Raw genomic sequence first — 12,236 nt, 5'->3', positions numbered from 1 at the left:
CCGCTTCACACAGGCTATGAACTGCTTACCTGGCTCGGCCCCACATATGTCATTTCAAATTTATTCTTGTAAATGCTCCTGCGCAGGCAGCAATCAAACTGCTCCACCCCTCCACAAAGGGTGCCCTGGGGAGCAAACAAAAGGCAGGTAGAGTGCAGCAAGTGAAGGGCCCTAGATACTGTAATCAAGTCACTCCTCAGGCTTCTTTTCGATAAACTAAACAGATGAAGCTCTCTCACTGTAGGACATTTGCTCCAGCCCTTGAATAATCTTTGTAGCTCTTTTCTGCACCCTCTCCAATTTTTCAACATCCTTCTTAAAAAGTGGACATCAGAACTGCACGAGTATTCCAGTACTGGGCTCACCAATGCCGTATACACAGGTAAAATCTCCTCTCGACTCATACTCACCACTCCCCTGCTTATCTATCCAAGGATCACATTAGCGTTTTTCGCTAGCACATTGCTCTGGGCGCTCATGTTGAACTGTCTGTCCAATAGGATCCCTAGATCCCTTTCAGAGTCACTGCTTTCCAGGATAGAGTCTCTATTCTATAGGTATGGCCTACATTCCTTCTTCCGAGATGTCTGACCTTCTAGTTGGCTGCATTAAAAACACATTTGGTTGAATGGGCCCAGCTTACCAGCTATCCTGACTGCTCTGTATGACTGCCCTGTCCTCACAGTTATTTACCATTCCACCAATCTTTGTGTCACCACAAATTTGATCAGCAGTGATTTTATATTTACTGTCAAATCATTGAAGAAAATGTAGAACAGTGTCAGGCCTAGTACGATGCCTGTGGAATCCCGCTTGAAACACCGCCATTTAATGATGGATTCCCCATTGACAACTACTTTGTGAGGTCTGTCAGCCAGTTCTTAATCCATTAACATGTACTCATTTCTTAAATCAGAATGTCATGCAGTACTAAGCCAAATGCTTTTCCATAGTCTCAGTATATTACATCGACTCAGTTATCCTTATCAACCAAACTTCTAATCTTATCACAGAATGAAACCAGGTTTGTTTGAAAGACCAAGGTCTTAAATAAGCAACAGAGGGTCCTGTGGCACCTTTGAGACTCACAGACCTTGGGAGGCAGGCCAGTCCTCGCCCACAGACAACCTGCCAACCTTAAGCATATTCTCACCAGCAACCACGCACCGCACCATAACAACTCTAACTCAGGAACCAACCCATGCAACAAACCTCGATGCCAACTCTGCCCACATATCTACACCAGCAACACCATCACTGGACCTAACCAGATCAGCTACAACATCACCGGCTCATTCACCTGCACGTCCACCAATGTTATATATGCCATCATACGCCAGCAATGCCCCTCTGCTATGTACATTGGCCAAACTGGACAGTCACTACGCAAGAGGATAAATGGACACAAGTCAGATATCAGGAATCATAGGATACCAGGGTTGGAAGGGACCTCAGGAGGTCATCTAGTCCAACCCGCTGCTCAAAGCAGGACCAATTCCCAGACAGATTTTTGTCCCAGATCCCTAAATGGCCCCCCTCAAGGATTGAACTCACAACCCTGGGTTTAGCAGGCCAATGCTCAAACCACTGAGCTATCCCTCCCCCCTAAAATGGCAATATACAAAAACCTGTAGGAGAACACTTCAACCTCCCTGGCCACACAATAGCAGATGTAAAGGTAGCCATCTTACAGCAAAAAAACTTCAGGACCAGACTCCAAATTCTGTTAGTCTCAAAGGTGCCCCAGGACCCTCTGTTGCTTTTTACAGATTCAGACTAACACGGCTACCCCTCTGATACTTGAGGTCTTAAATGTGTAAGGGGAAGCAAGGAACAGCCTTGTAGGGCACATCTTTTGCCCAGGGGACTTTCAGCCTGGGATAATTTTGAACAGAATCCCCAAGACAGAGACAGGGGCACTCTCTGGTCCCTGGAATACAAGGGGTTAATGCCAGCTCAGCTCCTCCCCACTCCGCCAGGAGCTAGGGGAGACAGACAGCAGGCTGCATTTGGGAAGGCCAGGCCAAACCCCTTCTGTTATTTTCCCTGCTGCTGCTGAACCATCCCTTGTGCCATTTCTCAAACTCATACGTCTCTCATCACATACCAGACTGCAGCAACTTCTTTCCCACCCTAGATTCCAGCCCACCCTTCCTCCTTGCGTTTCTACATCCCATCCCTCCTCCCCCTTCGTCTCTGGCTGGCCCTCCCAGTGCCACGTCTTGTTGACTGTAGGGACACACATCAGACTCCGCCATGCAGCAGGCAGGACCCTCACTCCAGGACACCTCAGGGTGGCTCTGGAGAAGGCTTGAGGCTATCCTTTCATGGTACGCACCGCACAGAGCCTCGAGCCATCCCTCTTCCATGCTAAGGCTGTGATTGTGTAAAGGTGTGCGATTTCTTTGGGTTTGGCTTCCTCCCAGGCACTCCTGCGGGGGCTCCAGTTCAACACCCTCAGCCTGTGGGAAGAGATGAAGCAATGACCTTGAAAAACTACAAGCCGCAGGCGAGGAAGGCCGTTCTAAAGGAAAGGCCCAGCCATTAGGCACTATACCTGTCGTAGCTGCCAATGACGACTGACTGGCCCCCGGGGCTAGTGACTGCTGTGGTGAACTCCTTCTCCAAGGGGTCCCGGCTATAATCAAAGGTTTGAATTATGTGGCCTTCCTTTCCATAAGCTATAATCTTCTTATCGCAGCCTGCAGCCACGACACTGCTGGAAGCCCAGGTGAGGGCATATGGAGGGCAGGGGTGCGTCACCAATTTACCCTACAATAAACAAGACAGAAAGTCCTGAACAGAGCAGCAGCACCGGCAGCAGACTGAGCAGACCAGGTACAAAGCCCCCTGTGATGTTTCTAGAGGGTTTCTAGGGCTGACTGCCAAAGTTGCCACAGAAACAGCCTGAAACCAGAGCTCTGAGAGGAATGAGCTGCCCCACCACCTTAATGACAGAACAAGGAGTAATGGTCTCAAGTTGCAGTGGGGGAGGTCCAGGTTGGATATTAGGAAACACTATTTCACTAGGAGGGTGGTGAAGCACTGGAATGGGTTCCCTAGGGAGGTGGTGGAATCTTCTTCCTTAGAGGTTTTTAAGGTCAGGCTTGACAAAGCCCTGGCTGGGATGATTTAGTTGGGAATTGGTCCTGCTTTGAGCAGGGGGTTGGACTAGATACCTCCTGGGGTCCCTTCCAACCCTGATATTCTGTGATTCTATGATTCTATGAATGTGTGTTAACTCTGAACTCTACTGTTGACAATTTAAATGTCGACACTGTTAACTACAGTGTTGCACACGTCATCGCTTCTACCAAAAGACAGACAGAAAAACAAACAAAAAAGCCATCAAGTTGACCTCACTTTGCTCAGCCAATATTTCACTGCTGATCCTGGCAACAAAAACACCCTGATTGCAAGGATCACAGGGCTGGATGCTGGGCTGGGGCATAAAGGGGAGCCTGGTTGCTCTTCTTAAGTTGCTGGGACCAGGAATTATTACTACCAATAATAATAGTAACAGGAGTTCAAGCCCCCTAAAACTTTCTGTCACCCCTGCTGCAGTCCCCAGGGGCAGGGGAAGAGAAGATGCACCCCACACCCACATGCCAAACCTCATTATTTACCATGGTGACTGGTTTTCTAGGAACACAGGAACTGCCAGACCGGATCTAGCCCAGGAAAGGTAAAAGAACCCTGCAGTAGCCGATGTAGAATAATCTGTCCCCCACATTAGGTCTCTCTGGGTACATCTACGCTGCAGTTGGGAGTGTAATTTTCAGCCTAGGCAGACTTACCCGCACTAGTTTGATCGAACTAGCACACTAAAAACAGCAGCACAGCCATAACTACAAGGGCAGTGGCACGGGCTAGACACTCAAGTATGTACCTAGGGGTTACGGCAGAACTGTACTCATGCAGCTAGCTTCTGCCTCCACACATGTAGCCATGGCTGCACTCCTATTTTTAGCACACTAGTTCGATCAAAGTGAACACGGGTATGTCTACCCGAGCCAAAAATTACACCCCGGGCTGCAGTGCAGACATACCCGCGTAGTTAGAGATCAGCTTAAGCCCTGAAAGAGGTTGAACATCCCCGCCAGAATTTGGTTAGCGTTCATTATGACAGTTCTGCATATTCTTGCTAGCCATATAAACATCCAACCCCTTTTTGAAATCTTGTTAAGTTCTTGGCCTCAAAAAACTTCCTGTGAGTTCCACAATCCACAAAAGGGTATTTCCCTTTACCCATTTTGAATTCCCACCTTTCACTTTCACTCGGTGGCCCCTGGTTCTTGTGTACAGTGTTGCCTCTGCACAGATACACTCATGGGATGCACCTCCTGGGAAGCAGTGCCTGTTGGGGCTACACAACCAATCTATTCGAACAGCTGTTCGAAACTGAGGCTGCAAGAGGGTCAGTTGCCTCAGTTCCTCTTGCTAAAGCCAAGGGCTTCATGAGAGCAGCCCTCCAAGGAAGAGGGGAAGGCAGCAGGAGGGGAGTAGCAAGAATATTACTCTTGGGGGAATTTTGCGCTACTGCGCGCTTGCATAATTAATGAGCCCTGCAGATTTTTAATTTTTTGCACAGAAAAAAGCTTCTGCCGAAATGTTGCTGCAGTTCTGCCTTTTGCCCACCAGAGGGCGTTGTGGCAACAGAACAACGCTGCAGCTCAGAGCCAGCAAGGGAAGAGAGAGAGCTGCCTTCTTCGCAGAGCTTGTCAGACCAGGTCGGGAGACAGACAGCATGGGGTGCTCGAGGGGTCAGACAGGGGCTCATAGGGGCTAGTGGGGGAAGACAGACTGGGGCAGAGGCTGAATGGGAGTGGAAAAGTGGCACGGGGGAGGGAGGTGCAGAGCTACACAGGGACAGGGGAGTGGCTAGGTGGGGGCCCAGAGACACATGGGGACGGGGGCAGATGTGCCTGACTGAATGGGAGAGGCTAGGGGGTCAGCCAGGGTCTGCATGGGGTAAGCTCCCTAACAATCCCTCCCCGCCCCTCCACCCAAAAACCTGTTCCATACTTTTTCCGCCCATACCCAACAACCCTCCAAGTTCACACCCAGGATCCTTCCCAGCAATATACTTCCCTCTCCCTCAGCTCCTCCATTACCCCTGACTCCCCCCAGCCTTTGCAATGCTTCTGAGGGGTGCGGGAAATAGGGTTCTGTACTATAGTTAAAATGAATTATTACTCAGCGTTATATATTAATATGCCTAGTAAGGAATCTATTTGTCAAAAAATATTTCCAGAATCTTTTTTGTTGTCTGTATTGTTACAGACATACTTGGTAACAGGTATTTTGAAATAAATGACCAAAAATAATTGAAACTGGTGTGATTATATTGTGTTATTTTGACAAATAAAATATGCAGAATTTTAAAATATTGTGCGCAGAATTTTTACTTTTTTGGCGCAGAATTCCACCAGGAGTAGAATATGCAGTGGCAATGCATGGGGAACCAAACAGTTCTCTAAGGTCGCCTCTGCATATTCCCACTTGTGGGAAGCCAGCAAGTCCTAGTCAAACACAGATTGCAGATCCGCTCCCCCAGAGCAAATATCAGATCTAGATGTCATGCTACAGCAGCACTGAGTACGTGTGAAAGAACTTCCGGTAGCAGCTCTGCAGATTTCTGTAACAGAAAGATTACAGAGGCAGGACTATTATAATTATAATTAGTAGCAGTGTCAGTATGACAGGCCGTGGACTCAGTACACCTTCGCCCTGGCAGAATGATCTCTAAGACCATCAGGTTCTGTCACCCTGGGTAACATATATGTACAATCTACTCCAGCTAGAGAGGGAAGGGCCGAGTGGAAATGGCATTTCCTTTTCCCTGACCAAGGCCATGGGGTCCAGCTTTCCGTGATCAGAATGAGGTTTTGGGAAGACCATTGGAAGAGGACTGGTCTGGCTAGATGGCACTCAGACACCACATCCAGCAAGAATTTGGGATGAGGACACAAGACGACTTTGCCCCTGTGGCACGTTGTGAAGGAGGATCAGCCACTACAGCTGTTCACTTACTCTTCCTGTTACTGCAATTAAAATGCTGCTTTGAGTGACAGCTGGAATAACGAGTACTCTTCCCTCTCCTGTCCACTACTGATAGCTTGAAAAGCTTGGCTTAGGACTGTTTGGTCTCAAGCCTTCTCAGGAGGAAACCCTAGGTGATCATTACAAATGGAAATCTCCTATTAAAATCTGTTGGTGTAACTATGAAGAATATACCAGGGGGCAGTGGGAAGAAGGCAATACACATACCCCACAGCTCTCACAACTTGAGCGCTGCTCTCCTGGGCCCCACTGAGATGTGGATAGCCTTGGGTCTCACAGGCACTGGGGTAATTCCCCTACCCACACGAATTCTAGATCTAGACACCCTTCCATGGTTTATTCAGTGCTCCATTAGCCACACAGTGATTAAAAGCAATCTGCTGCCCCTCTTCTGACCGGCCCTCCCTTCCACAGGTCCCAGTTACTCTCCAGGCCTGGTGTGACTGGGGAGGAAGGATGTGTGCAAGAGGGAGTCTTTTCCAAAGAGCCATTCAGTACCTGTGATTCACCTGAGCCTTCGTCATCAAAGAAGTAGCGCACAATGGTTCCATCTGCATGGCCAGACAGGATCCCCTTCCCAGATACACTGTCAAGAGACACCAGGACAAGTCAGCATAGAGTCACAGCAGCACTCATGGTCCCACTTTTCCCTCCCATCCCCAGCAGATCTGATTCAAATGGGGTTGCAGGAGTCAATGGTAGCCCACTGTTTCTCCTTAGTTACTTCTTGATAGTGCCCACAATCTGCCCGATGGCACACACATATCAAGGTCTGGATGCTGCCCCAGAGGCCTCATAGTCTCTGTAAAGACAAAGCAGACAGACCGACATGGGGAGGGGAAGGTGGGAAGGGAAGGGTATAATGACCTGATAATGCAATGTGACAGTATTATTGGTAAAACACACAGAAGCCGGGAACCCCAAGGAAGGGGGGCTCTGGGCTTATTTATCTTTATAGTGGAGCCTATGAAGCTGCCCCATCAGCACTAAGGAGGACTCTTCAGAGCCAGCAGCTGGGCCAGGAGACTGAGCTGCGGCAGTGGGAGCTTGTGGCAGCACCATACTCACTTGGAGGTTAATGAGACCACAAAAGAATCTGTCCCGTAAATGGTGGAGGACTTGTTGGTCTTTGTATTTGCTAAACGAACCTGAGGGAGAGAAGGACACTGGTCAGGGCAGTCTCTGTCCTCATGTCAGAAACAAGGATTCACTCGTGGTGCAGCAGAACATGGCTTTTAAACAGAACGAGGGAGAGCTCTCCTCTAGGCTGGGCTGGCACCTTTAGGCCAAGCAGCAAGGTAAGCAATCACACGGAGCTCCGTGGTCTCTGGTGGGTTGCGGGGAAGGAGTGGAAGCTGTAGTGGATGAATAACTCACTCTCATGCCATGCCTCACAGTCGTGAGAGACTCACAGGGAATTGGTGTAGTAGAACAAGTCACCAGCATAATCCCTTCACTGCTGAGCAGTGCCCGGGGCCCATAACTCAGTGACAGCATTAGGCTTCTCTACCTTCCCCTCGGCGAGTCCAAAGACAATGATGTTCTCTGCTGGCCACAGCAAACAGGTCACTGCGCTCTGTCAGGGAAAGGCACAAAGAAGTTAGAGCTCTCAGCCAAGCTAGGCGGCTTCCTGCCCCACAGGCAGCAATGCCACTCCAATTCGACACAGAGCTCTCGGCACATGGAGCCTGGAGCAGATATTAACGGGACAGCACCCAGAATCCTGAGTGGGACTGAGATGAGAATCCCCATGGAGGAGCCTGGATTGGGTCCATTTGTGATGTTGTATGGACTATGGGTGACCGTTTATAATATTATGGATACCAATATTACAAAACTCCAATGAGTCATACAAGAAATGCCATATAAGGTATCAGTGGAAACGTTATAATTTGTCAAATATGATACTCTTGTTTATATGTATGTGTTATCTTTGTATGAGTTATAAATAGGTGTGATATATTGATAGCTTAAACTTGTGCTGTGTTTCTGGGTGACACCCCCAGACAGATTGGCATCAGCACCACTTAGCCTGCTTAATGACCTATCAAGGGCAATCAGCCATACAATGAATCCACTGAGAAGGCAGGGGCTATGAGTAGGGCTCCGTGTCTGTCACGGATTCCATGACGTCCTGCTACCTCCATGACTTCTGCAGCAGCTGGTGTGGCTGACCGCAGGGGTGCCCGAGCAGCTGGCTCCGGGGACCACACGAGCTGCGGCCGATCTGGCTGGCCCAGAGAGCAGCCACAGCTCAGTGGCTCCTGGCAACAGTCCGGGGGCGGCCGGAGCAGCGGCTGGCCTCCTGGGGCTCCCCTCCTAGTGGCAGCGAGAGCTGCTGCTGGCCCTCTGGGGCTCCCCCCATGCGGCAGCTGAAGCAACAGTGGACCCCCACAGGGCTTCCCCCCCAGCAGCGGGCTCCCCACAGGGCTTCCCCCTGGCGGAGGTTGGAGCAGCAGCAGCGGGCCCCCCCGAGGGCTTCTCCCCCACCCCACAACTGGTCCCGGGTTCCCCCTCAAGATTCAATCAGGATATTTATGGTATAAGTCATGGACAGGTCATAGGCTGTGATTTTTTGTTTCTTGCCCGTGACCTGTCCATGACTTTTACTAAAAATACCCACGATTAAATCGTAGCCTTAGCTATGAGTCAGCAGGACATGTAGGGATATGCCTGTGGACTGGGGACTCCAAGAGCTTTTCCATGCCCATGTGCTGTGAGCTTGTGTTTAGGACAAAGGAAGTACACACCACCTGACAAATTATATAAAAGGCAGCTGCCTCTTCTCCATTTTATCTTCAGTCCTGCTCCTCGCCACTGGAGCAACTTCTCTACAAACTGAAGCTTTGAACAAAGGACTGATAGACCCATTCTGACACATGGCCAGAAAGGGTTAAGCAGCTTGCAGGCTAATTGACCCACATTCAACCTTTAGAAACATGTTAGAAAAGTATCTAAACGGGGGATAGCTCCCTTTTGTGGACACCCAGCCAGCCAGTTGGCTATGGAATCCCTCTTGGGGGTTGTTCTCTGCTTGCTTTACCTGTAAACGGTTAACAAGCCCACAGGTAAAAGGAAATGATTTAGTTGGGAACTGGTCCTGCTCTGAGCAGGGGGTTGGACTAGATGACCTCTTGAGGTCCCTTCCAACCCTGATATTCTATGATTCTATGAAAGGAGTGGGCACCTGGGAGGGCTAGAACTTTTTAAAATTGGAAAAAATCTTCCCTTTGTCTGTGTGTTGTTGTTCTCCGGGAAAGAGGGGAACGGGGAGCAGTTATGCTGTAAGAAGCTGAAAGCCAGGTATGAAAAACCATCAGATCATACCTAAAGATTAGTTATCTGAAACCCCAGATATGTAAGTAAATTAGGGAACATCTAGAAAGACGTGATTAGGTTTATTTCTGATTGGCTTGTGGACTCCTCCGTGCTAACCCCAAATGCTTTGTTTTGCTTGTAACCTTTAAGCTTGACCTCAAGAAGATTATTCTCGATGTTTAATTTTTGTAAGTGGGTTTTTTAAATCTAGCAAAAGCCTAAGTTCCAGATGTATTTTTTTCTTTTTGTTTTTAATAAAATTTACCTTTTTTAAGAACAGGATTGGATTTTTGGTGTCCTAAGAGGTTTGTGCATACGTTGTTTGATTAGCTGGTGGCAACAGCTGATTTCCTTTGTTTTTCTTTCTCAGCTCTTCCCCGGAGGGGGGGTGAAAGGGCTTGAGGGTATCCCACAGGAAGGAATTCCCAAGTGCACCTTTCTGGTTTCAAAGGGGGTTCTGCACTTGGGTGGTGGCAGCATCTACCAATCCAAGGTCAGAGAGAAACTGTAACCTTGGGAGTTTAATACAAGCCTGGAGTGGCCAGTATTAATTTTTAAAATCCTTGCAGGCTCCCACCTTCTGCACTCCAAGTGCCAGAGTGGGGAATCAACCTTGACAAGGGCTGTGACGCTGCACCCCATATTCTTCACAGTGATATTATTAGGATATGATTATGACATAATTATGATGTATTTTATGCAAGATAAGTCATGTGAGATGTCATTGAAAAGGTTATGATTTGCTGAATATGACTATATTCATATGCATGTATAATTTTTGTATCTGAAGTTATAAATATTGATTATGTATCTGGACTTCAGTGTACTTACAACTGGTTGATGCCCGCTAGACAAGACGCTTTCATTCTAGAGAGAGGGTGGGCAAGGGCCATTAGGGAAGAACAACAGGCCTTAGGAGAAGCTTACCTCCCACCCCGTGAGCCTTCCTGTGAATGCTCTAAATAGCCTGTGAGTAATGACTGCTGTGACTCAACAAGGACATGTGATGAGACCACATGTCTCTGGACTCCATCTCGGGATGTCAGTGTTTTTCCACAGACCGGTCTCGGCACCAAGCTTTGTACCAAAGGGTTCCCGCCCTATGCAAAAGCTATATAAGGCAGGGAATGACATCATCTCGTGTTCTTCACTCCCCACCCAAGAAGACTCCTGGAAACACCTGAGGAAAAAAGACTGACCTGGGGGAAGTGCTGGATTTCTAGCCTGTGACTGGAACACCTGGGGATTCCAAGCTGTAAGCAAGAGCAGCTTGCCCTGTAAGAATCTGCAGCCTGCTGGTATCACCTCTTAGGGTGAGAATCTGCTATTCATAGCCAATCGATTTAGCATAGTAAGTTTAGTTTGCGTTTTTTGTTTATTTGCTAGGTAATCTGCTTTGATCTGTTTGCTATCACTTAAAATCGATCCTTTGTAGTTAATAAACTTGTTTTTGCTTTATCTAAACCAGTGTGTGGGAATCCTAACTCGGGGCAAAAGGGTGTTGCATATTCCGCTCCCCATTGAGGGAAGGGGCGAATGTTATGAGCTTATGCTGTACAGTTCCCTGTGCAGTACCAGACAGTGTAAGTTTGGGTTTATACTCCAGAGGGGGTGCATGCCCGAGGAGCTGGGAGTAGCTGTCCCATGCACGGCATGGCCAGACAGCCTGCTTGTAACTGCAGCTGGGTGTGTCCCTACCTGTATGTATGCTGGTGAAAGTGCAGGCTGGAAGGCTGTGTAGCATGTCACAGCAGCACAGTATGAGAGGGAGCCCAGGCTGGTGGGTCAGGGGGCTCAGTGGTACCCCAGTTCCAGATGGCACCCTGGGGGGAACCCGTCACAAGGGCCATTCCATGTTAGATGGGCTAGAACATTGAAATGCAAATCTATATTGTTAGAGAATTAGAGGTGATGCTAATTAAGAACATAAGAACGGCCATACTGGGTCAGACCAAAGGTCCATCTAGCCCAGTATCCTGTCTACTGACAGTGGCCAATGCCAGGTGCCCCAGAGGGAGTGAACCCAACAGGTAACAATCAAGTGATCTCTCTCCTGCCATCTATCTCCACCCTCTGACAAACAGAGGCTAGGGACACCATTCCTTACCCATCCTGGCTAATAGCCATTAATGGACTTAACCACCATGAATTTATCCAGTTCTCTTTTAAACGCTGTTATAGTCCTAGCCTTCACAACCTCCTCAGATAAGGAGTTCCACAAGTTGACTGTGCGCTGTGTGAAGAAGAACTTTCTTTTATTTGTTTTAAATCTGCTGCCTATTAATTTCATTTGGTGACCCCTAGTTCTTTATTATGGGAATAAGTAAATAACTTTTCCTTATCTACTTTCTCCACATCACTCATGATTTTATATACCTCTCTCATATCCCCCCTTAGTCTCCTCTTTTCCAAGCAGAAGAGTCCTAGCCTCTTTAATCTCTCCTCATATGGGACCCTTTCCAAACCCCTAATCATTTTAGTTGCCCTCCTCTGAACCTTTTCTAGTGCCAGTATATCTTTTTTGAGATGAGGAGACCACATCTGTACGCAGTATTCAACATGTGAGCGTACCATCGATTTATGTAAGGGCAATAATATATTCTCCGTCTTATTCTCTATCCCCTTTTTAATGATCCCTAACAGCCTGTTTGCTTTTTTGACCGCCTCGGCACACTGCGTGGACATCTTCAGAGAACTATCCACGATGACTCCAAGATCTTTTTCCTGACTTGTTGTAGCTAAATTAGCCCCCATCATATTGTATGTATAGTTGGGGTTATTTTTTCCAATGTAATTGTATGTGTCAAGTATCAGAGGGGAGCCGTGTTAGTCTGGATCTGTAAAAAGTGACAGAG

The 12,236-nt window shown here is 48.1% G+C and overlaps 1 protein-coding gene across 2 annotated transcripts in view; it reads right to left on the bottom strand.

Annotated features, from left to right (window-relative positions):
• The window catches only part of IFT172 (intraflagellar transport 172), a 120,426-nt gene that overhangs the window by 96,015 nt on the left and 12,175 nt on the right, over positions 1-12,236 (bottom strand). For both annotated transcript variants that reach the window (XM_054022079.1, XM_054022080.1), the window contains exons 5-10: positions 7,574-7,639; positions 7,132-7,211; positions 6,562-6,649; positions 2,558-2,772; positions 2,339-2,462; positions 30-125 (exon numbers count right to left, since the gene is read on the bottom strand). In XM_054022079.1, coding sequence (XP_053878054.1) covers positions 30-125; positions 2,339-2,462; positions 2,558-2,772; positions 6,562-6,649; positions 7,132-7,211; positions 7,574-7,639 — 669 coding nt within the window. The remainder of the gene's footprint in view (positions 1-29; positions 126-2,338; positions 2,463-2,557; positions 2,773-6,561; positions 6,650-7,131; positions 7,212-7,573; positions 7,640-12,236) is intronic.

The sequence above is a fragment of the Malaclemys terrapin genome, chromosome 3, assembly GCF_027887155.1.
Source record: "Malaclemys terrapin pileata isolate rMalTer1 chromosome 3, rMalTer1.hap1, whole genome shotgun sequence".
NCBI classification, from domain to species: domain Eukaryota; kingdom Metazoa; phylum Chordata; order Testudines; family Emydidae; genus Malaclemys; species Malaclemys terrapin.
The sequence above is the reverse complement of the archived record's forward strand: the minus strand, read 5'-3'. Positions and strand labels throughout refer to the sequence as shown.